The following is a 26087-nucleotide window of genomic DNA, read 5'->3' as shown; positions in this document are numbered from 1 at the left end:
TGTCCCCCACTGGGGATTGAACCCACAACCCTCTGGTCAAGAGTCCAGATCCCTAACCACTACTCCACACTGTTGTCCTGTGGGAGAAGGGCGGAGCATCTGAGCACTAAGGGTGCCTAAGCACCAATGCACTAAGGCCCTGAGGTACTGAGGGCACTGAAGTACGGAGCGTCCAAGCACCAAGGGTGCCGAAGCACCGTGGCACCAAGGCTCTGGAGCACCAAGGGCGGCGAAGCACCGGGGGCGTAAGTACCGAGGTTACTCGGCTAGGTGTCTAGAAAGGACCGCGTGCAGTCAAACAACTGGGGCAGCGCGTAGCTTGCAGCGGAGTGGAGCACAACCTACAGACAGTATATATAGAAAAAGAAAGAAAGAGAGAGAGAAAGATATTTTTTTTAAAATTTTTTATTAAGACCCAATGCACCGAGGTGGGTAGGTCAGTGTATCTGTGGAGTCTACTCTACAGTGGGTTGGAATCAGGCCCAGTGGAGAAAGCACACTTTTTTTGCAAGGCAGTGAAAAAACAAACACTCTCTCTCTCTCTCTCTCTCTCTCTCTCACACACACACACACACACACACACACACAGCAGAAGCTGCAGGGGTAGTTGTTTTATTTTTTTGGGCTGCGCACACCGTGTGGGTGGGCCAAGTCAGCCAAGCGGCGTCGACTCAACAGCGGGTGCGGTAGTGCCGGATCCCCGTGGAGGAATACGTGTCTCTCTTTTCTCTCTCATTTATTAAAAGCAGAGGAAAATTCACACAGACAGCAGATGCTGTAGGGTTAGAAAAGCAGGCTACAGTCGCCAAGCAATGTAGGCTGTTGAAAGAAATGTGTTTTTTTTATTATTATTATTTTTTAAATGGAGCGCAGTTGCAAAGCATTTATAGCTCAGTCCTCAGAAGCCGAGTTTCCGATTCCAGGGAAGCGGCAAGCTGACTTCCAGTAATAAATTGAAGGGGAACTACCAGAAAACTCTTTCACAAAGATTCAATCACGCAACTGGAGAGGTTAGTTTATACCTACCTTACGTACCTGATTGTGAGGAGCAAAAGAAAACGTGATAAGCAGCTCTGACATAACATGCTCAGTAAATACCTGACCTGTGGCAGGCATATCCCAAAATTTTGGTTGTTGGTCGTCTTCGAATTGAAAGGGAAACAGCGTTGTGTTCTCAGGAAATATATTGGGGATACAGGACAGTTGGCTTGTACATGCATTTAAAAATGATACCTTGTGGCTGAGACAAGAACGTTCTAGCAACCCCATTGTTTTTAAGATTAGTTCAACCCTGCGAAGATATGTGATGCTATGTAAAGACAATAACAACAGAGCATGTTGTGTTTGCATAAACATATGTTATTCAAAGAGAAGTGATTCATGATATCAGGTTATCATTTAAATTTTATTAATTAAACTGTTCAATTTCTACAACCTAAATGAAATGACTGTCACATATAAATTAATTACACACATTTAATGATATATATTATATATATATATATATATATACACACAGTATATATATACTGTATATATATATATACACACAGTATATATATACTGTATATATATATATATATATATATATATATATATATATATATATATATATATATATGTTACCTCAAAAGACTGATCCGAACCACTGTGTTTGGGTAATCTCTGCATAAAGTGTGTAGGGGCTACCTTAACCATGGGCACTTCAGTTCAACAAGCACATTTTATAAAAAATAAATGTAAATTGTAAAAATAAAATTCCTCATATTTATGTTTAACATTTATCATTTCAAAGTACCAGGAACTATCTTTGTTACATACCTAAGTGTTATTAATACAGACCATGGTCATTACAAGAAGTGCTTATCATCATTTTTTTATGAAAAAGAAAATATTCTGTATACATCACTTTTTTTTTTTTTACCATGCTACCATGAGACATAATAAAAAAATTAAAAAAGACAGCAATATGAACACAATTTAGATCTTTTATTTAACATCATGTGATCAAAGAGACTACAAAATCATATCGCAAAAGTCTACCGGAAGCCATTTAGTAGTACAGTATTTCATGTTACGTTTCGAAATGTCACATTTTTCAATATTTGTGGTATGTAATTCAATATGTTAACGTAACATGATTCAGCAGGTCTCATTCGACTTTATATTCTTTTATAGTTTTCAAGATTATAAAAAAAGCCATCACTGATCTGAGTTAAACTCTACAGTTACAGTAGTTTAAATTGAAAAAAGCTAATTTCCCCTGTGATGGATACGCATGTCTTTTTAGATTTCACTTTATCATCACTCAGTGATGCACAGATGTCTGTCAATTCCAAATAAATTATTTTTCAATTTACTACAATCTCTGAAGTCATTGCAGCCCATGAAGAATGATTTATTTAGTTTGCTGTGATTCAGGGGTTGGACAAAACAGTTGAAACATCAATAAAATATAGCATGTTTCTCAGTAAAGGGGATGTCTGTCTCATGACTGATTACTTTGGTATGCCAATGAAATCCCTGCATTCTGTAATATACAAAATCTGCATCTCCTTCTAGCAAGTCAGTTTCAGTCAGAATGTTCAAGACAGCAGATCTGACAGTCATTGATAAAGCACTGGTAGAATATGCTTGGTTGGAAGGTCCTACCATATCCAAGATATTTCTTGAGAAAATATCCAAAACAATGACATACATTTACTACTTTATAAACTGTGCTGGTTGTCTTGTAAGTCAGAAAAGCTGTCAAAAATCATTGTTAGGACTCAAGGTAGTGAACATCAATTGCATACTGTCATGTATGCTCAAATGGCGTATTTCTTTTTAAATACAGTATGTTTAGTAGAGGTGTAATTAGTTAAAAGCATGATAAAACAGCCTTCTTGCAGTCACAACACTGGTCTTTCTTCTTTTTGCTTACAACAGTTACCATAACTGTTTCTGAAGTGCTTCGCTACAAAGATCGACAGTGCTACTTAAAAGGAAAAAAGGTAGCAAGAACACAACACATTATCTCAAAACAATGGCTCTACATGTTTTTTTTTTTTTTTTTATAATTTAGTGGTGCCAATTATTTCCAATGTCCAATTATTATTATTAATTTTTTTAGGCTCAGCCCACCACTACCACCCCTGCGCTGACTCAGGAGCGGCGAAGACAAGCTGTCCTCTGAAGCGTGTGCCGTCGACCGCTTTTTTACACACTGCAGACTCACCATGCAGCCACCCAGAGCTACAGCGTCGGAGGTCAATGCAGCCCTGGGCAGCTTACAGGCAAGCCTGCAGGTGCCCGGCCAGACTACAGGGGTCGCTGGTGCGCGCTAGGACACCCTGGCCGACCTAGCCCTCCCTCCCCCCGGGCGGTGCTCGGCCAATTGAGCGCCGCCCCCTGGAAGCTCCCATCCTCGGTCGGCAAAGGAATAGCCTGGACTCTAACTCGCGACGTCCAGACTGTAGGGAACATCCTGCACTCCACGTGGAGCACCTTTACTATATGCGCCACTCGGGAGCCCCTGGCTCTACATGTTCTGAGATAATATTATTATTGGTTGAACTGCAGTGTACAAAAATGAAGGTTGATAAGAAGAAAAAATATATAAAAAAATAAAATTCCATCACAACTGAGAATTCCACTGTCAACACCACTATTCACTACAAACCTACCGACTCTCATTCATATCTACAATATGACTCCTCACACACAAAGGGTTGCCGCGACTCAGTTCTCTATTTCCAACTTTTAAGGTTCAGACGTATTTGCAGTGATGATCAAGACTTTCCAGACGAGATCATCAACAGTGCTAAATCCCACGTTTCGTTTTTAAAGAACGTGAGCTTATCTTCAAACGTGTAACTTTGGAGCCTCTTGGAATGAACATTAATCATTTAAACTTTTTCTTCTTATCAACCTATATATATATATATATATATATATATATATATATATATATATATATATATATATATATACACACTCTATATGGGCAGCTGACTCTTCTTTGAGCTAAACTTTATATATATATATATATATATATTGTGATGATGTGTATGTACCAAACATTAATTTGGAGACTTTAGGACCCTGGGGATAGCCACACACATTGTATGATAACAAATGTAACAATTGCTTAATTGTATAATTAATGGGCAAATGCTGATCAGATGCAAGTGATCAAGTGAGGGTTAAAAAGGTTTCAGTTTGTGTGTTCAAGGAGAAGGGTTGAAGTGGTGAGAGGGGAAAGACTGAACAGTGGAAAAGTGTGTTGGACAAAGAAAGATTTTCTGGTAACGAAACAAAGGTACGGGTTTTTGACAATGAAGTTCTGGACGGTGATTTGGATTAGGTGATTTGTGGAATTAGTTTAAACAGGGGAACAGGCTTACCCTGCCCTGCATTAGATAGCACTACTGTTAACCAGTTTAGTTAGCGCCTGAAGAAGGGCTAGGTTTTGTTTTGTGTTTTTGTTTGTTTGAAATATCAGTTTGCTAATAAACGTACGCCATGGCGTTTAAAGAGCACTTCCATTGTATCGAGTGTAATTAAAGTGACAGACACCTATTTGAAAGAACAACACAGACTCCGGCTGAAAAGGTCAAAATATGTCACTATATATATATATATATATACTGATGCAAACAAGAAACACAACACTCAGGTCTAATGGATTTAATCAAATATTTTAAACATAGATATCAAACAAAATCACAGAAAATGTGAACAAAAATACAGATCAAAGAATCAAGTTTTCAGTATGAGACGTGACACACTGTCAAAATAAAAACATTACAAAGTTAGTATTGGGTATGACCTCCCTGAGCATTAACACAATCCTAGCAGCGTTGAGGGATCAGCCTGTGGAGAGACTGCTGTGGGATGTTCCGCCAGCTGCAGTTAGCTGGCGGAGGTTGGCTGGTCGTGGTTGTCTCCTGTGGATGGCATTGGCGATTTGGTCCCACAGATGTTCTATTGGACTCAGGTCAGTATAAAGCTGGCCACAGCAAGACCTCAACATTGTTTTCTTGAAGTCGTGCAATTATAATCCTAGCACTGCGTGGTCTTGCATTGTCCTGCTGGAAAATCAACACTTCCGGATTGGCTTGCAGGAATGGAAAAACTGTTGCCTCAAGGACTTCATCAGTGTATCGCTGAGCAGTAAGGTTGCCATCATTCTTGTGTTAAAGGAGATTCCTCCTCACATCATCACATGGTTGGCTTGAACAAGGCAGCAGTCAGCATAATGCTTTCCATGACGTCTCCACACACGTTGTGTTCCATCAGGTCTGTCAAGGGCAAAACGACATTCATCTGTGAAAAACTCTCCACCACTCTCTCTGCCATCGTCTCTCAGCTGTCAACATGTTACCCCTGAACGGCCTCCGAGCATGCAAATCATTTCATGCAGACAGCGAGCTACAGTCATTCTGCTGATGCGCAGGTTATTTCTTCTTGGAATTTGTCGTGCTTTAGCCACTGCAGTCTGAAAACGATTATGCAGATGGACCAGTCGGATGTGATGGGCCTGGGCTGGTGTGGTGACCATCTGCCTTCCAGGACGTGGCCTAACCTTCACAGAGCCGGTTTCCTGGTTTCTCTGGACTAGTCTGCTGATTGTTGAAGCAGAACATCTCATTCTCCATGTAACTGTTCTCTCACAGATAGGCTGCCTTCAATTATGCCGATAGCAACCAGGCGATCTTCGTTACTCAAGCGGGACATGGTCGTATCTTTCGCTGTTATTGCGTTAATTAAAATCATGTCTTTTCGAATGGCTATACAGATTCTTAATAAACTCATTTTGGCAATACCAAACACTGAGCACCTGGAGATTTTATGAAATCACATGCCTTGAGCTCAGTATTTTGTTATCTCAAGGAACATGATTTCCATTACATGAGAGTAGATGTTAAAACTTCATGCTGATTTGATCTCGTCTCTCGCCAAGATAAGCACCAACTAAGACGTAGCTTTACAGTAAACTAATGTGATCCATATGTGTCTCCATCCATTTACGTTTCCTTCCATATGATGATGTAGATATCCTTCTATCTGGTGTTAATGGCTGAAGTGTAATGCTGGCTCCAGGGATCAGCTTATTTTGCCTCCCTGGCGCATCAGCACACACAACGGCTGCGATGCTGGCTCCGGGGATCAACCACAGTGCGGCCTCCCCAGCGCATCAGCATGATAACCGTCTGGATTGAGCTAAGTAAGGTACATCTCTGGGGTCTTCAAGTGGGCACCTTCCATCCTCAGTGTTTCGTCGACTAGCCCACGACACCTCAAGAGGGCTCAATGGTGATTCTGGTGTCCCAGCATCACCCCCCTCCGTCCCCCACTCAACTCAGCCCAGCTTACTTACCTGTACATCAGCGTTTCTTTCTTTCTATTGTGCTTGAGATCCCCAGCCAGAATCTTTCCGTCTCAACCACAGCCAGTTGCTGCTCCTCTCTGCTGCTTCAGATAAGTTCTTCACTGTGCGACGCAACTCTTGGCCACTGAATCCGACGTCTCTGAGAAACCGGGTTGTAGAGTGTGCCACAAATCCTCGACAACCCACCTCCACTGGGTAAACCCTGAGTCTCCATCCTCGCTGTTCCGCTTCAGTGGCTAGTTGAGCATACTGCAGTTTCTTCCTGTCATACGCCTCATCTACAGCATCCTCCCATGGCACTGTTAACTCTACCAGATGAACAAGGCGTGCTGATCCAGACCACAAGACAATATCTGGTCGAAGGTTAGTGGTGGCAATCTCAGGTGGAAAAATAAGCCGTTGACCAACATCTGCCAGCATTTTCCAGTCTCTAGCAGCTTCCAGTTGTCCTGGGCGAGGATTGGTTTTAACACCTTTTTTTGGTGGTTGCTCTCCTGGGTGGAGGAATGTTGTCTTTTGTGTGTAATGTTTTGATGGAACAGGTGGCAACTTTTTGGTCATGTTACGCTTGTCTTCCAATGCTAAGGCCAAACATTGCAGCACCTGGTCATGGCGCCAAGTAAACCGTCCTTGGCTAAGAGCCACCTTACATCCTGTCAAAATGTGCCTTAATGTTGCAGGTGATGAACACAAAGGACATGAGGGATCCTCTCCTACCCAGAGGTTTAGGTTCTGTGGTGATGGGAGAACATCATATGTTGACCTGATGAGGAAACTGATCCTGCTCTGTTCCACTGACCATAGGTCTTGCCAGCCAATCTTGCATTGTTCCACACGAACAATACTACTCAAACAATCAATAAACCTATCTGCTCACTATTTAAAATGTAAATAACATTATGTATGCACCTTGTGAGCTATTGATGTGCAACTTAGACTGTTGCATTTTTATTGTGCATCGGTATATACAGTTGTAGTCAAAAGTTTACATACCCCAATGGAAATGTATAATTTCTAGAAATTACTCAAAAACAATTATAGGAAAAATCTTCTGTAGTAAAAGTTTTGCTTTTGTGGATGAGGAAAAAATGTAACAAGAAATAGATGTCTACAATTATTTATTTCAGCAATTTCTTTGCAGAACTCCAAAATGCTAATTCAAAAGTATTCATACCCTGACAAGGAAAATTAAATTAATAGCTAGTTGAGGCACGTTTAGCAATAATAACCTCTTTTAAACGAATAGGATATTTGTCAGTCAGCTTTTGGCATGATTCTTTAGTGATTTTTTACCATTCTTCAACGCAAAATTGTTCCATTTTATTCAAATTCTGAGGACTTCTCTTGTGCACAGCCTTCTTCAACTCACACTATTCTCAATTGGATTTAGATCAGGACTTTGTCTAGGCCATTCCAAAACCTTGATTTTGTTCTTCTTTAACCATTCTGAAGTAAATTTTGATGTGTGTTTTGGATTGTATTGTGTTGAAATGTCCAGTTGCGCTTTAAACCAAGTTTTGTAGCAGAGTGTTTCAGATGATTGGCCAATATCTTTTGGTATGCTATGGAATCCATTTTTACCATGTATTGGAACTACATTTACTGTGCCATTATAGGAAAACAGCCCCATAAAAGGATATTACCACCTCCATGCTTGACAGTAGGTATGGTGTTTCTCCAAATGTAACGACTGCAATACTCACCCTATTGCTACAAAAGATTTTCCCTAAAATTCTTTGTTTTTGAGAAATTTCTAGAAATTATAAATTTCCATTGGGGTATGTAAACTTTTGACTACAACTGTGTGTATATATATAATCTTGGCATAGTACAGCACCTCTATAAGGGAACATTTTGAAAGTTTTTATTGGAAATCAAAATAATTAGTTCAAGCAAATGTGTACCACAGTGCAGTTTTTTTTTCTGCCTTCTTCTCTCTGCATGGACCTCCAACCTTATCCTGTTGAAGTGAGAAATTCCCATATTTGCTATTTCAAAGGGTTACATTCATCAACTCAATGTACTTTGCTGACAACTCCTTATATAGAGTACAGTAATTGGCTTTCTGAATTTTTAAAGAGGAATGCAATACAGTTTGTTTAAAGCACCTATGTGGTCTCAAAAGGCTCTCAAAAAATGCCTTCTCTCTAAGTGATTTATTTCTTTAATCCACTAGGGCAAGAAGGACAGGTTAATGGTTACACTGTGCTGTACAAGTGAAGACATGTTAACATAACTGATATATCAGACCTTTTTATAGTTTGTTATTATTTTTAGATTCTGTTCTTCACTTGCCTTGCACATTGTATTAGGGTAGGGGTTTGGGCTAAATCTTTGCATTTGTGACCAGATTCAATTGGTTAATTGATTACCAAATTAACCTGGCTACTTGTATATAATCAGTTCAGTGCAGGACTCATGAAGAGTACAGTATGTGTCTGTATGCTTAGTCCTGGTCACCAAAGTACTGTAGCAGTCAGCTTGGATGACAGTTTCAAAACTCTTGAACCTGTACCGTTATTTTTGTTTATTTGACTGTTTTTTTTTTTGTTTCTTTTTTTAATCAAAAGTGTGACTCCTGGCGCTGAACCTTATTTCCTTTACATGGCTTTGCTTTTACCTGACCCCCAAAATACAGTATATTTCTTCAAAGGTGAATGCTACAGCTTGTACAGAACCACGCTGAATGTAAGTCATAATGGGAAAAAATAAGCAAAAAATACAACTAACCATTATTTAATCTGTATCAATACTTGTTGGAGGGTTGTGTATAAAGTATAAGCTATATTCTGAAAAATATGTACACATATTCATGATATTTTTAGGCCATATTTTATATTTAGATTGTATTTACATTATATTGGAATGAAAAAAAAAAGATTCATAAAATTTAATTTTTGTTATAGAACTAATGTTGTGTTGCTCTGAGCAAATTTTTTCTCCATTTCAAGGAAGTGTTTACCTCCACAGAAGGCTTTAGTTGATATAACCTAGCTATATGTCTTTTTTATTGTCAGGAGTGGTCTAAAAAAAAACTGAATTGAAATTCATTGTACCTGGTTTTGAGAGAGTAAACATAAGCACAGCATTGGACCTGGCCCTTCAAACAAGCTATTACCTCAGCTTCTGTCAGACTCCCAGTGGCCCTCATTTACTCTCACACACTGCAATTCATATCATCCAATTGCTTCTTGTCAATTGACAGAATTTTGCAATGGGGGAATTTAAGACAAGAATTTAATCATGTGTGAAATATTGACTTGGGATCAGTCGCACAGATTACAGACACTTCAGTTTGCACAAGGTACTAAATTGATTTATGGTTTTGTTCAAAATATTACCTTCTGTGTCTTGCAAATGTGCTCATCATTAAAAATGGGTTTTCTTTATTCCACATGCATGTGTTCATACTTTTAACTTTCACAATCTAAATGTTTTAACAACAAAATGATAAACTACTACAGAGTGTAACATATTCTCACTGCAGAAACTTGATATATGCATTGACTGGGCCTGCAGGATTTATATTCATTTACTCTCTTTCAACACTCCAAACCAGTTCAGATATATATGAAAAATGACTCCACACATGAAGGCAGGTTGATAAATGGGTATCAGTTATGTTAATGTCTTATTATAACATGTTTAAAACTTTACAAATGATTGCATTCATGGGGTTTCCATGTGGGTCAATTTACATATGAAATTTCGATGTGTGTGCACGTTTGGGAGAATTACTCAGGTAAATCAGGTTTGTGGCCAAAAAAAAACAGCCAAAGAGAGGGATAGGGTAAATCTCATTTACTCGTGTAAATGACGAAACACAAGGGAAAATCCACGTCCAGTTTTGCATGGAAACCCGCATTTCACATGTAAATGTTAATGAGCGTGTTATTACTGTGGATTCCAAGACGGCAGAAAGTAGTGGCTGATGGGCGATTTTATAGTTAGCAGTGGAGTAGTTCACCTTAATGATAATGTGGGCGGCTTTTTTTATTATTGTTTTTTGCTGTGTCATGTTGTATATTTCTTGTGGGTTTACAGTTCTGTATAAAACCACTTACCATGAACTGTGTTATGCCCTTGTTATAGTATTAAAGCAGAATACCCTTGCTGTAAAAACTACACTAAAGTTAAACACGAAGAGCAAGTGAGCTGCTTAAATGTCTAACTGAATTAATTCCCGTCCTTTTTTTGATCCCAGCTATGTCCAAAGACAATGAGTGTCTGCCCTCCACGTTAATAAATATAGTTTGTGAACTGGATGTCATAAGCCAGCTCGATCGCCCCAAAACAACGCAACAACATCCAAGTTGTTGATGCCCTCTCAGAACTGACCAAAATGAACAGAAATGAACATATTGATTGTGTTTTATTTGTTTGCATCATTAATATTTAACACAACAGTAAATCCAACACAACTTACATGAAAGGAGAGAATCTCTGACAGCACGAGCCTCAGATCTCTGCTATCCAATTGAAACTGGCGACTGAGGTAACCTTCCCAGTTGCCAAGTCCGCTTATAATAAGCAGGATTGGGCTTGTTTTTGAGAGTTGCGGGTTGGATTTTGCATAACCACCCATATTCTAACATGGGTTGTGCTTGTTTTGGGCTTGTTTTGAAAGGCAGTGCCGCTTTTTTTTTCTCGTGAGACTTGGCAACACTGGTAACCTTCCCTGTGTGTCTCACAGGCAGCCTGATTCCTGAACACCTAATTTTGTTGTTGACAGGATTTCGTGCAGGATACAGCAGACAGTGGCAATTTTGGGAACGAACTAATGCACTTCAGTCCTTTTCATCAGTATCTGCCACTTCCCTTTCAAGTGCCCACTAGCCATATTTGCCCAAATGTTGTGTTGAATGTTTCCTCAGCAGCTGTCATCCATCCGGATGGGTAGGGTTTCTAAACCACGGTAGTATACGGAGACGTTATATATATATATAACGTCTCCGACGGTTTTCAGGCATGGTGATCTGCAATACCTGTTGGTCAGTTTCATTTTATACTCATTTTCATTTTTAATTAATGAGTCGTAAGATAAATTAGTTGAAACAGTATTCACTACTAACGACATGACGCCACGCTAATGACATTTGAAAAAAAATTTGGCAAGAGCAGTAAAACACATTATTAACCAACCCGGCACGAGGTATATTGCTTTATTACAGCAGCTTAGATTCACTCGTGTACCAGTTCTCTGCGCATGGAAACCACATTTTTCACAAAATTTCACTAGTAATCTTCAAAAACAGCATGAGTTATTTACGCATAGCTCATACAACCCCCACCTTTCCTATTCATTTGTATGACGTCAGGTGAAAAGCCAGGTTTATTCAAATAAAATAAACTGAGCGGACGGAAACCCAAAAAAAAACATTTTACAAGAGACATTTTCTCATGTAAATGTCTCGAGTTAAAAAAAAAAAAAAAAACTTGCATGGAAACCCCATGATTGTTATATTTTTTATATATTTACTCAGTGTTAAAAGGGTTAAATGGAAATGCATGAACAAACACAGAAATAAATAGGTTTGTTTGAAACATCTGTAGATTAAATATAAACAATCGTAACAGTACATTTTGAACTCATTTGCTAAGGAATCAATAATTATGTTTTTTTTTTTTTTTTTTTTACATTACACAATCCAAATTGACACTAGCATTTTATCTTCTATGAATTATGCTTTAGAGCAGGGGTCTCCAAACCTGGTCCTGGAGGGCCAGTGTCCATCCTGTTTTTTGTTCTAACTGCACACTAAATTAATGAATTGGACCAATTAAGCTACTAATAAGTAATTTAGGGTACAGTTGGAACAAAAACCAGGAGGGACACCGGACCTCTATGAACAGGGTTGGAGACCCCTGCTTTATATAATACCAAACTGATTTTGTTATCTCGAAATATTGGAAACAGAATATAAATTAATTTAATGTGAGGAGTTTCCAATAAATAACCACCTAAACCTTTAAATGTGTAATTTTTATACTGTAACTAGTAAAATCCTCTCATCACAAGCAAATTGAGAGTTTCAGAAGTGAGGTGTCAAAGTTAGTCTGATTCTACTGACAGTACCCCTGAAGAAGTCTAGATCTTAACTTCTAAAGCACAGTCTCCCATTGATATTGCTTTAAAAGATTGTAGGAAATATTAAAGAAAAAAAAAGAAATTCGGTTTCATAGATACTTCTTTGCAGTGTTGAATCAATAATTAAATACAAAGTTTACTTGTACATGATTTTTAAAACTGTCTTTTATATGTAAATCCTGCACTGTAGGATTCACTGCAGGCTATATGAAATGCTGAATAGCAGCTAATTGACTTAAAACAACAGTCTATTTCTCAGTTTCAAAGAATGCCAACAAAGTGTTTAATCATCCATCAGTTTTGTTAGCAAACTAATAATGCCAAGTGTCAGCTCTTCTGTGATCCCCACAAGCCCAGTCTGCCCAATCTGCTTTACTTGACAGGCTGTTCTATATTAAAACACAGCCAATCAATTGGTTACCAAGCAACTGTTGATGCCAAGTTCTAAATCATTTTCATGTTGAATCTACGGGGGCCTCCCTGCTCTGCCCCTTCCACCACAGCCTCATTGGACTTCCGGGGAATGTACTCGATGTCTATGTTGTTTTTGTGCTTTCCTTTTCCTCGACTCCACACAAAAAGCAACAAGAAGCAAAACAAGACAACTCCTAGGAAAGTGAAGCATCCCATTGCCGTGGATACTAAAATTGTTTTCAGGTCCAGGGCAAAAGTCATATTGTACACATTAGTTCCATTCGAATTGGTGTTGTTTGCCTCTGTTATATACATAGAGGTCCTGTTGGCATAAAGAGACCTGTCACTTGGAAAGCCCTTCACAGTCAAGGACGCAGAGAAAGTATCATTTCCAGCCGCATTGCTGGCTACACAAATATAGGTTCCACTATCCTGAACCTGGGCAAACTTGATTTTGAGTGTACCATCTCCAAGTACTGTAGCTCTCCCGTTAGATTTCACTGTGACAAGTCTTCTGTGTGGTGTGATCCAGAATACATCGGGCAAAGGATCACCATCTGCATTGCACAACAGTTGAGCTATATGCCCTTCATCGACAAACAACTGTTGCATTTTCCTTTCCCGAATTTTTGGCTTTTGGCAGGTAAAGTAAAACGAAAGAACCGTACTATGAAAGTCCTTAAATTGCTTCCCTCTGATGCTCTCTGGCGCTACACAGACAGGCTCGGTGTCACCAAAAAACAGTGTGTGTCTTCTCTGCAGAATCCAAAGGATACGGCAATCACAAGCCAGTGGGTTGTTGTCGATACAGAGCGTCTCAAGGGTTCTTGGAGACTGGAACACACTCTCTTCCAAGGTATCAAGCAGGTTTTGTGAGACATTCAGAACCCTCAATGCACTCAAGCCTTGGAATGCATGGGATTCAATAGTGAGCAACAGGGCCCCCACCATGTGTATCTCTTGAAGGTGTATCAAATCTATGAACATGCCTGCCTCAATATTGCTTATGGGGTTGAAAGAGAGGTTGAGGTGTGTGAGATAAGTCAGGTGCTTAAAAGCAAGAAATGGTACCATGGACAAGTTGGTGTTGGTGATAGACAGAGATGTAAGATTTAGGCTGTATAGGCTGTTAACAGGGAGCACATCCAGCATAGGCCAGTAGTCTATCTCCAAATGCTTCAATCGGAATAGTTTCTTAAAGTACACATGCAGAGAGTTGATACTGAGATGGCTGAGCCTGAGGCTGATAAGGTTGTGGAGATGTGATAGTGCTTCTGTGGGAACTGCAGTCAGGTTGCATTTCTCCAATGTCAACTGTTCCAGGCTCAACAGCCCACTAAATGCCCGGTGAGAAATGTAAACCAGGTCATTGTCCCCAACCTCTAAGGACTTCAAATTATGTAAATCCTGAAACATGTAATCCAGCAAAATAACAATTTTGTTCTCACTGATATCCAGTTCAGTCAAATTGGATAATCCAGTAAAGACCCCAAGTGGGATCAGCTTTATTCGATTGCTCTTCAAGCGGAGGGATCGCAGGTTGAAGAGGGTGTTAAACGATCCAGGTTCAACATTAGCAATGATGTTGTCACTCAGGTCTAACTCCTCCAGTAATGGAAAGGCAGCAAACTCATCTGGGTTCACACTTTTTAACTTGTTCTTACTGAGGTCGAGAATCTTAGTCTCAATAGGGATGCCCTCTGGAATGCCAATCAGACGTTTACGGTGACAGATAACTGATTTGCTCTGGGCCGAACATTCACAGCGGGCAGGGCATCCAACAGCTGACCCCATGCATATTACCACAAGAGCCAAACCTAGGAATGGCTGCCAGCATGATATAGCTGTATGAAGCATGACTTTGCTGATGCAATCTACCATTCTGTCAAGGCTCTGCAAAAGAAGAAAAAAATAAGTGTTTAATTAACGAGAAAGTAAAAAAAGAAAAGAACACACCATTGTATATTTTGAGGTTGGATGGCTCAAATAATAATATGCCAAAATAAACTGAATCAGGGTGCCAAAGAAAACTAAAGTAAAGAAACACTACTCTAATCTGACAAAATAACATATGCACAAGGTTTAATCTGTCTAGAATTACACACTTTCAGCCTGTTGGGCTTGTTTTTCATGACACTGCAAGTGACACTACAAGCTTCTTCTCACCATTTCTTTTTATATGAATATGGTAATGTTCATCAATTTAACACATCGTGACACAAATGGCATCAATCTAATTCTTAACATTCAAGGTGGCAGATAATATGCTAACTGGGAACCATGCTCTTTGAAACTTAAAATGCCTGGACTCCTGACTGAAGGCACAGACAGTATTTACCAAGTACACAGCTACTCAGTCACTCCAGCCTCACTTGAGTCTCAAATCTAGTCCCTAAAACGAGTTCTACACAGGTACTTATTAAAATGTGAGAGTAATTTCCCATTGTTAATATACCCACTCTCACCAGTTAAGCATACTATAATTAAAACCCAGGTGAAATATATATTCCCCCCCCCACCCCACATTATCTATTATTAAGCACGCTCATGACTGTAAAAAAGCCTGACATCAACGCACATGCTCCCCAAGATGGCTGCGCCCAGAGCTACACCAGCTTGCCAGTATGTTCGCATTTATTCAAAACATGAAATGCATTTTAAAAATATTAACAAATGCTTTCACTTCTCTTCTTTAACTAAAAGAAAGTCTGAACTTTTGTGGCAAAGTGGCTGCTGATTAGAAACAGGTGCAGAGGTGATGCAGTGCAGAAATAATCACACAGAAGGAAAATGTAATCCGTTTTGGAAAAGGGGTTCTTTTTATTTGTAAACTCCCGGTCTGGCGACCAAACAATAAACCTCCGGTAATACACACCAATGTGTAAAGCACGGAAGGAAACGATAATAAATGGATTGCAGACCAAATAATAATACACGTTATCCACCCCACAATAATACAATAGACGGTCACCAGTCCGGGTGTGTGAAGTAGTGCTCGTGGTGGGTGATAGCAATTGAACAGTGACTGTGGTGTAGTGTTGTTCCGGGTAGTGCTGGCCCAAGGTGACAGCTCCGGAGACTTGTTATCCGTCTAGTGAATTTACACAATTACTAACAGCAACAAAAACAAACAAAACACTCACAAAGTCTTCTTCACAGTTTATTAGGTCTCCCAGTCCTTCCAGTTCCTTGTCTCTTTGAACCAAGCGAAGGAAAAGATTTGCAATTCTCCTTCCCCTTTATGCTATCACGCATGACCCCTTGGTAAACGAGTGCAGCTGTCTCTACTGTCTGCAGCTGCTACGTCGTTTCCCTTCCAGGTCAATACGTTCCTGCAACGGAGTCTCGCCTTCTTCCAGACTGACCGACTTCCCGGCCCGGGGAAAGAACTGTCAGGCCAGCCCGTCCAAAGACTTCCCCTTTCGCTGCTTAGTGCCCTCACAGGTCGGGAGGGAGATTTATAACCAAAACTCATTGTATTTCTGTCACAGCTTTAAAATAAACTTTAGCTACTTGCTAGTAACACATTGTTTCCTTGTAAACCATATGTGCACCTATTCATTATCAAACACAAAAATAGTTCCAACGGTGGTCTCCGAACTAACTCTTACTGTACCTTTTCATAGCAATTTGTTATTATTTTACATTTACAATGTTAATCACAAACAACCAGTATTAAAAAGTCTTTAGGATAATGTCCTTCTGTTATACAATGATGTACAACCTTAATGGTGGAGTGTTTCTCGTTTGGTTTCACTCCATCACAGTAAGGCTACATCATAGTGACTATATATATATATATATATATATATATATATATATATATATATATATATATATATATATATATATATATAGTAGCATGCACGGGGGTAGGGGTCAGGGTTGGTAGGTGACACAGTCAAATATGAAGACATAAGCCCGATAACAGCTCCTGCAAGGGAGACGGCTCTTTTGTACAATGGTTTCTGCACTATGCTTCAGTGTGGGAGGTCCTGGGTTCGCTGTGTGTGTGCGTGTGTAAATGTGTGTGTGTGTGTGTGTGTGTAAATCACTGGAGTCTCACGATCTACCTGTGCTCTCTGTGTAGCTCAGTTGATAGTGTTTTTTGTATATACCTGGTTTCAGTCTAAACTCATTCTTTAAAATCCTGCTAGTAAAGAAGAATGCTTCAATTTCATATTTTGAATTCCCAGATTGCCTCGATTAGGTAGGTAAAATTGGAAAGTTTCAGCAATATCATTCTAAAAAATGTATGTAGTTCGCCAAAAGAATCCTGCAATTAAATAAAATGGGCCTAATATTTATGATCTAACTATTACAAACTACATTAAATAAAAATGTTTGTAAATAATCAAGCCAGGTACTGTTAGGTAGTTGGTAGTTCCATAAGTAACACACAATATTAGATTAAAAATGTGTGTTTGGTGGACTCCTCATTCTACTACATTCTACTATGTTTTGAGTCCTGAGGGTTAAGAGGAAGTCGGTCATTTAGAAAAGGGGCAGAGCTTCGGTACACTAACTCATCAACCTGGAAGGGAAATGATGTGGCACACGCGGATTGGAGGAGTCGTTTACCAAGGGGTCATGAGTGGCGGTATAAATAGGGGTCGAAGCGACGTAATCTGTTCCTTCGTTTTGGTTAACGGTAAAAGAACCTAGAACGTCCTGTATTGTGACTATACGTATTGTGAGTGTTTGTTTGTTTTTGTCTAATTGTTGGTTGTTATTGTTGGTTGCCAGAGGCCAGCACAAACCCGGAACAGCACTGCATTCATATCACCATAAACTGTGTACCACAATAACTAATTCACACACTAAAATGACTTGTGTATGTGTTTTGTGTTTAATGTGGGGATACAATAACGGGACTGTTATTTCGGGAACAACCCGGGGATTATAAAGTAAGTAATACACGCCGCTGTATTACTTACCAGCTTTATTATTTCAGGCACTGGACATAAAAGAAATACAAACAAACATTTGCACCTGGATTATAATTGTCTGTCTGTTCTTTGATCACCTGCACCTGCACACTATTAACCACTTTGCCACAGGTTGGTAGTACGCTTCCCCATAGACGTACTGACTCGATGGTGAACAGGAACTCGGCCATCTTGGTAGGGGCATGTAGCTGTCAAAACACAAAATGACTCAAATGCGATCAGCTGGGGGCCAAGCAGAGATTGGTTACACCGGGGCACCAAGCTGATTGCAGGGAGGAGTTGAGTAGTACAAAGGGGGCGCAGCTACACAAGTATGGCCCCTTATGCTGAGTGTACCAACACTAAACAGCTGGAGCCTGTGCTTTGTTTTTGTTTTTGTGTTTGCAGATACGGAGGACCGAGGAGACCGGAGCTGTAGCCACTGAGCCAGCGTTCACCCGAGTCACGGTTTCACTGCACAGCACAGCACCAAGGATCACCGGACACTCACAACCACTTGCACCACCGGCACAGTTTCATGCACGGAGGAGGGTCTTGTTTTGATTGATTTATTTTTTGTTCTGGACTGAAACCCGCCATATAGGGGTGACTTGCTTTATTTTTGGACCCATTTCTACTTTCTGTTTTCAACTGCTTAAATTAACACATTTTTGTTTTGGGAGAAACCTGGTCTGGACCCTGTATTATTTCACCCCTTTGCATATCCTGTTCACAGTACGTCTGAAGTCTTTAAATATGAGTAATGGAATCTCTGTACACCCCTATTAAAATTGCAGGGTAGTTTGTAAAGTACAAGCTTAGAAAAAGCATTGTCAACTGCAATACAATATAACTGTGTACATTTACAATGGTAAAGTTTTATAAAGGGTTACACATATCTTAAATCAAGTTTATGTCCTTGTCAGATCTTTAAATCACTTGGAGGTATTTAATTTGTAACTATATATAATATCTTATATAAGTATGGCAATGAAGCCTATGCTTTCAGTGTAAATTGAAAGTATAGGCCTCTGGAATCCACCACACTCTCTCCCTCCTCCTCTGCTAAGAACCACAGAGTCACCCTGGACCTCTGCCTCTTTTATTCCCAGCACATCTCCACTCTGGCACGCACTTGCCGATTCTTCCTGAGCAACATACGAAAAATCTGACCCTTCCTCACCAAATATGCCACCCAGCTCCTGGTCCAGGCCTTGGTACTCTCCCGCCTAGACTACTGAAACTCCCTCCTGGCTGGCCTCCCTGCGTCCACCACCCGTCCGCTCCAGCTCATCCAGAACTCTGCTGCTCGCCTGGTGTTTTCTCTGCCTCGCTTCTCCCACGCAACTCCACTGCTCCGCTCACTCCACTGGCTCCCGATCACCGCTCGCATCCAGTTCAAGGCTCTTGTACTAGTCTACAGATGCCTTGACCAGACTGCACCCAGCTACCTCCAGACCCTCATCTCTCCCTACACCCCCACTCGACCTCTCCGCTCCTCCTGCACTAGAAGACTGGCTCTACCTCCTTTACGCTCCCCTGCCTCCAGAGCCCGCTCCTTCTCCAACCTCGCCCCACAGAGGTGGAATGATTGTATTAATACTTGTACTGTGATTCTTGAAATGTATTTTTGTTTACGACTGTAAGTCGCTCTGGATAAGGGCGTCTGCTAAGAAATAAATAAATAAATAATAATAATAATAATAATAATAATAATAATAATAATAATAACAATAAAAATAAATTAGCATAGTCAAAACTAGTTTCTCAGAGCTTTAAAAAGGAAACTGAGCTTTACCAAACTCACAGGATTTTAAAGTAAATGCCAAGAAACATCAGAAAAGTAGTTTATAGTACTGTGGAAGGGTGGTGGGTAATTCACTGACACAGGACACAGAGAGATGAGTCTGAAAACACCGCACAGGTGCCCAGTTTTATTAGAAGCTGATTTTTGGTTCAGCCCGCAGAGGGCGCTGTTGTCTGTGGCTTGCCGTACCAGCTATGGTAGCGACAGAGCCACAACTATACCAGAGCGGTACAGGGTACAGAGGTTAAAACAAAACAAAACACTAATCAAAAGGCGAAAGGAACAGGGAAAACAAAACACAGTAAACAAAACTACAAAATAAAGAGTGCTGCGCTCGGCAGCTTCACCCCGACCGTCGCTACCCGCACGGTCCGGGTCTCCGTCCTACTCTAGCAGCTCCCTCAGCCTGCTATACACTTTATCGGGGTCTGCCCAAGAGTTCTCCCCGCTACCGCTAGTTCTTTGGTTTCTGTCTTTTATTATTTCTTTATCTTGCTGGGATTTTTCCTCCCGGCTAATTGTCCTCCAGCGCTTCCGCACGCCGGTTACATCTCCGTGGGCAGACCTGAGGGAACAGCAGAATAAAACTTATAGGGTCAGCAATTCTCCCAAGACCCGCCTCCCAGCCACTCGGAGAGAAGGAAAGTTCGCACACCCACTCTCCCCCCTCTCCGTGTCACCGCCATGCCTGACAGGCGGATATTGACGAGCTGCTGCCCTCTCCCTGCAGCACTATGAACACGCCAGACGAGTCAGCACAGATCTCCCCTGTTACATATCCTCCCCCTTAGAATGGCACCACCGGTCCATTCGAAAATCCTACACCCCCATGCCTTCCCGAGAGAAAAAATCTGCGTTTTGATGCAGCTTTCCTGCTCGGTGGACAACCCTGAAGGCATAGGGCTGCAGGGCCAAGTACCACCGCGTGATTCTGGCGTTGTTATCCTTCATCCGGTGAAGCCATGCCAAGGGGGCATGATCTGTAACCAGGGTGAAGTGACTGCCCATTTTACCGCAAGACACTCCTTCTCGATGGTACTATAGTTCTTTTCGCGGGGAAGGAGCTTCCTGCTGATATACAGGACCGGGTGCTCGCTTCCCCGCACCTCCTGGGACAACACTGCCCCGAGACCTGTCTCTGACGCATCCGTCTGCAGGGTAAACCTCTTACCGAAATCCGGGCTGCATAGCACTGGCTTGCTACACAACCTCCGCTTCAAAGCGAGAAAGGCCCTCTGGCACGGCTCCGTCCACTGAACCGTATTTGGGGCAGCCTTCCGGGTGAGGTCTGTCAAGGGAGCAGCAAGCGTGGCGAAGCTCGGAATGAACTTCCTGTAATAGCCCGCTAGTCCCAAGAAAGAGCGCACCTGGGTTTTGGTTGTAGGGACCGGCCAGTCAGCCAAGGCTTTCACCTTAGCAATCAGCGGTCTGATCTGGCCACCCCCTACTCGATACCCCAAATACTCCGACTCACTCTTCCCAATGGCACATTTCTTTGGGTTAGCAGTGAGCCCAGCCTCCCGCAAGGATTGCAATACTGCCGCTACCTTACACAGATGACTCGGCCAATCCTCACTGTGGATAACCACGTCATCTATGTAAGCAGCGGCGTACTGCTGATGGGGCCGCAAAATTCGATCCATCATCCGCTGGAAAGTGGCTGGTGCTCCGTGCAACCCAAAGGGCATGGTCCTAAATTGGTATAATCCGAAGGGAGTCGAAAACGCCGTCCTCTCTCTGGATTCCGGGGTCAGGGGTATCTGCCAGTACCCCTTCGTTAAATCCAGTGTCGTCATAAAATGAGCCGTGCCTAGACGCTCCAGCAATTCATCTACCCGGGGCATGGGATAAGCGTCAAACTTCGATTTTTCATTAACTCGCCTGAAGTCAATGCAAAATCGAGTTGACCCGTCCGGCTTATCCACTAAAACAATTGGACTATTCCAGTCACTTTGGGACTCTTCTATTACCCCCAGTCTCAGCATTTCATCAATCTCTGTTTTTATTACCTGTCTTTTACGTTCAGGTACACGGTATGGCCTCTGGCGAACTAGCGCCCCCGGCTCAACTTCAATGTGATGATGGGCTACCCGAGTCTGCCCCGGGACGGGAGAAAACACATCAGGAAATTCCGTCACCAGCGCCCTAGCCTGACATTTCTGTGTAGGTGTCAGATTCTCTGCAATCTGTACCGACCCTGTTTTCGCCAACACAGAAAGATCAGGTCCCAGGTCGGTGACGTCATCTGCCTGCGCCACTACCAATGCCTCCGGTTGCAGCCAGGGCTTCAGGAGGTTAACATGATAAATGTGTTTCTCTCTCCGTCGCTCCGGCTGGCAGATCTCATAATCCACCGCCCCAACCCGGCGTGTAACCTCAAAGGGTCCTTGCCACTTAGCCAGGAGTTTTGACTCAGAACTGGGTAATAATAGAAGCACTTTATCCCCCGGCTGAAATGTGCGCAACCGGGCTCCTCTATTGTATTGGGTCTCCTGTCTGTGTTGTGCCTGCTGCAAATTATCCTGCGCCCATTTCCCAACAGATTCCAGACGTTTGCGCAGGTCCAACACATACCGGACTGCATTAGTCGAATTATCCTGCTGTTCCTCCCACATCTCTCTGACCAGATCGAGCACACCCCGGGGTCTTCGCCCATACAGCAGCTCGAATGGCGAAAACCCCGTGGTACCTCTCTGATCGCAAAGAGAAGGGGAGGAATCAGCTGGTCCCAGTAACGCACATCACTGCTAATAAATCTGCGCAACATGCTCTTAAGGGTCTTATTAAAGCGCTCCACAAGACCATCGGTCTGAGGATGAAACACCGAGGTCCTAATGGTCTTAATCCCCAAAAGCTTACATGTTCCGCGGATTAGCCGGGACATAAAGTTGGTGCCTTGGTCGGTCAGTATCTCCCTGGGGATCCCCACCCGGGAGAAAACCTTCACGAGCTCGTTGGCAACAGACTTAGCGGACATAGATCGGAGGGGAATGGCCTCTGGATAACGCGTCGCGTAATCCAAAATGACCAATAGGTGTGTGTATCCCGCCGCACTCCTTTCCAACGGCCCGACTATGTCCATCCCAATACGCTCAAACGGAGCTTCCACTAGGGGCAACGGCACCAGTGGTGCTCGTGGGACGGCTCTAGGGCTAGCTTTCTGACACTCCCCACACCGTTCACAAAACCGTCTGACGTCACCATCCAGCCCCAGCCAATAGAACCGTGTCACAAGCCTCGCTTTGGTTTTGTCCCTACCTAAGTGACCAGACAGGGGAATAGCGTGAGCAAGCTGCAACAAATCCTCCTTAAAGGGTTGAGGAATGAGCAACTGATGATGCACCTCCCCCGTCTGGGGTAATTTGTCAACACGGTACAGCAGGTCTCGATTAATTTCAAAGTGAGGGTACGTGGCGGCGCGTCTGGGCTCGACCACCCGACCATTAACCACCGCTGCTTGGTCAAAGAGCCTGCCCAGCACGTCGTCACACCCTTGCTCGAGTCGGAAGTCACGGGAACGAGCTAAAAAATCAGCTCCCATGGCTTCCAGCTCTGGGTCGGGTCGGTCCGGAGCGGAGGCAGCCGAGCCAGACCCCCGTGCCGGCTCCGCAGCCTCCCCCCCCGACTCTTCACCAACCGCCCCCACCTGAAACCTCTCAGACTCCTTCCATCGCCAGCCCTCATTCTTAGCGGCCCGACGTTCCCGTTTAGTTTTTCGGGGTCTAAATCTATGGCAAAACAAATTCGGGTCACAGAAGGGGAAGATCTCTCCAATTACTTCCTCCTTCTTGGCCAATAGGGTGGGCGGGGCTGTCAGAGCAGCTAACCAATCCTTAAACTGCCCACAGTCCCGCCCCAGAACTACTGGTACTGGCAATCAAGGACATAACCCTACATGCACCTGCGTCCCCTGCTGGCCAATCGTTATATTCACACTTATTTTAGGGTAGGAGCGTACATCCCCATGAATACATTTAATATGCACCTGTCCCAATAATCGTTTATGCCCCAGTGAGATTAGGCTATCCTGTATTAGGGACTGACCACACCCTGAATCCAGGAGCGCCTGGGTTTTTGTACCATCCACTGTCACAGGAATAACAAAACCCGTCTGCTGAAGTGACTGAGGTAATTGAACAGGCTTACCTGGTCGGCTGAGGTCACACTCCATCACGGGGCAATCCCGCGCGAGGTGTCCCACCTCCCGGCACGTCCAACACCGCAGTGGGCTAGTTTCTCGCCCTGGAGCCTCGGCAAGAGGTGGAAACACCGGAGCCATCAAAGGGGCTCGACGGTAAGGAAACCGTGCGAGACCCCGGTTCGACCCCGCAGCAGCCCGCGGGGAACCCCACGCTGCCCCGGTCCCCGGGCCGGGAGCTCGCACAGCCCCCCCCCCATCCAAAACCTTGTACACCCCTTCCCCCCAGTCCCTTCGCCATATCCGGGGCCGGTGGGGCAGATGATGCCGCAGTGCTTCTCCCCGGCAGCCTGGCTGGCGTTGGTTCGGCTGCCCGGTACTGCTCTGCCAGTGCGACCGCCTGATCCAGGGTGGCGGGTGCCTGCCGCTGTACCCACAGCCGTGGTTCCGGAGCTAGACACTCCAGAAAGCGCTCCACCACAATCACCTCCACCAGCCTGGCTTTCGTGGTCGCATCCGGCCTCAACCACCCCATGGCGTACTCGTTCAGGCGATGGGCAATGGTTCTGGGGTGCTCCTCGGGCGGGAAGCGCTCCTCTCGAAACCTCCTCCGATAGCCCTCCGGTGTGGCCCCCACGCGATTCAGGATGGTAGCTTTTAGTGTGGGGTAGTCCATCATCCGGTCGGGCGACAGCGTCCTCGCTGCTGCCTGCGCCTCCCCCGTTAACTGGGGCAAGAGGTAACTGGCCCATTGGGCCTGATCCCACCCGGCAGAGGTCGCCAGCGCCTCGAACACCTCCAGGTAGGCTTCGGGTCGATCCTCTGCCGTCATCTTGGTGGGTCTCATCAACCGGGGGTCAGGTCCCGCCGGTCTAGCCGCCCCTTGCACCGCTGCCGTCAGGGTCTGGCGCAGGAGATTCATCATCTCCGCAAACTGGGAGGCATCCATGCTGGTGCGCACTGCTTGAAGGGGGCAGTGCCAGTGAATCCCACTTCTGACACCACGTGTGGAAGGGTGGTGGGTAATTCACTGACACAGGACACAGAGAGATGAGTCTGAAAACACCGCACAGGTGCCCAGTTTTATTAGAAGCTGATTTTTGGTTCAGCCCGCAGAGGGCGCTGTTGTCTGTGGCTTGCCGTACCAGCTATGGTAGCGACAGAGCCACAACTATACCAGAGCGGTACAGGGTACAGAGGTTAAAACAAAACAAAACACTAATCAAAAGGCGAAAGGAACAGGGAAAACAAAACACAGTAAACAAAACTACAAAATAAAGAGTGCTGCGCTCGGCAGCTTCACCCCGACCGTCGCTACCCGCACGGTCCGGGTCTCCGTCCTACTCTAGCAGCTCCCTCAGCCTGCTATACACTTTATCGGGGTCTGCCCAAGAGTTCTCCCCGCTACCGCTAGTTCTTTGGTTTCTGTCTTTTATTATTTCTTTATCTTGCTGGGATTTTTCCTCCCGGCTAATTGTCCTCCAGCGCTTCCGCACGCCGGTTACATCTCCGTGGGCAGACCTGAGGGAACAGCAGAATAAAACTTATAGGGTCAGCAATTCTCCCAAGACCCGCCTCCCAGCCACTCGGAGAGAAGGAAAGTTCGCACACCCACTCTCCCCCCTCTCCGTGTCACCGCCATGCCTGACAGGCGGATATTGACGAGCTGCTGCCCTCTCCCTGCAGCACTATGAACACGCCAGACGAGTCAGCACAGATCTCCCCTGTTACAAGTACTTTTGTGTAATGTAGGAAGATATGACAGTACGATTTAATTTAAAATATGGAAAATTTGCTTCAAACCATTTTTGGAAAAACTGGAGGGTACTTGTCTGAACTCAATCTGAATACAAATACGAACCAAACAAAATGACTAGAAGTAAATCTACAACATTGAACATTCTAAAGTAGTGTTTCTCAAACTGGGGGTCCCGATCCAAAAGGGGGTTGGTTGCAAGGCTATTGTAGGGGGGTTTGCGTGATTATGTATACTTCCACAAGAAGAATGCAATACTGGTAGTAAAAACCCAGGGATGCCTAAATGGGAGGGTGTCTTTAATTACCTTATACTTAACACAGCGTATGAGTTGAGATTCTTGTCATGTCTAACACCCCACCTCAAGTAAATCTTGACAACTTTTTGTAAAAAAAAAAAGATAATGTAAAAGGCATTATCTAATTAACCATGTTTCAGCTCCATTCAATTAAGCATTAAGACACAACAGAGGGTGTGATTAACATGAGATATTCACGCCCCTAAAGGTGTGAGGCACAATGTGAAGCTGTGTTTTAAATTATTGTTTAGTTTTCAAAATACGTGAATATGTCTCAATGCCGTT

At 43.3% G+C, this 26087-nt stretch overlaps 1 protein-coding gene across 4 annotated transcripts in view; it reads right to left on the bottom strand.

Moving 5' to 3' along the window:
* Positions 1–4653: 4653 nt before the first annotated feature.
* Positions 4654–26087, bottom strand: part of LOC117408387 (leucine-rich repeat and immunoglobulin-like domain-containing nogo receptor-interacting protein 2) — a 465904-nt gene continuing 444470 nt past the window's right edge. For all 4 annotated transcript variants that reach the window (XM_059003230.1, XM_059003225.1, XM_059003223.1 and 1 more), the window contains one exon: positions 4654–14768. In XM_059003230.1, the coding sequence (XP_058859213.1) occupies positions 12906–14768 (1863 nt within the window). In that variant the 3' untranslated portion in view covers positions 4654–12905. The remainder of the gene's footprint in view (positions 14769–26087) is intronic.

The sequence above is a fragment of the Acipenser ruthenus genome, chromosome 2, assembly GCF_902713425.1.
Source record: "Acipenser ruthenus chromosome 2, fAciRut3.2 maternal haplotype, whole genome shotgun sequence".
Taxonomy (NCBI): domain Eukaryota; kingdom Metazoa; phylum Chordata; class Actinopteri; order Acipenseriformes; family Acipenseridae; genus Acipenser; species Acipenser ruthenus.
The sequence above is the reverse complement of the archived record's forward strand: the minus strand, read 5'-3'. Positions and strand labels throughout refer to the sequence as shown.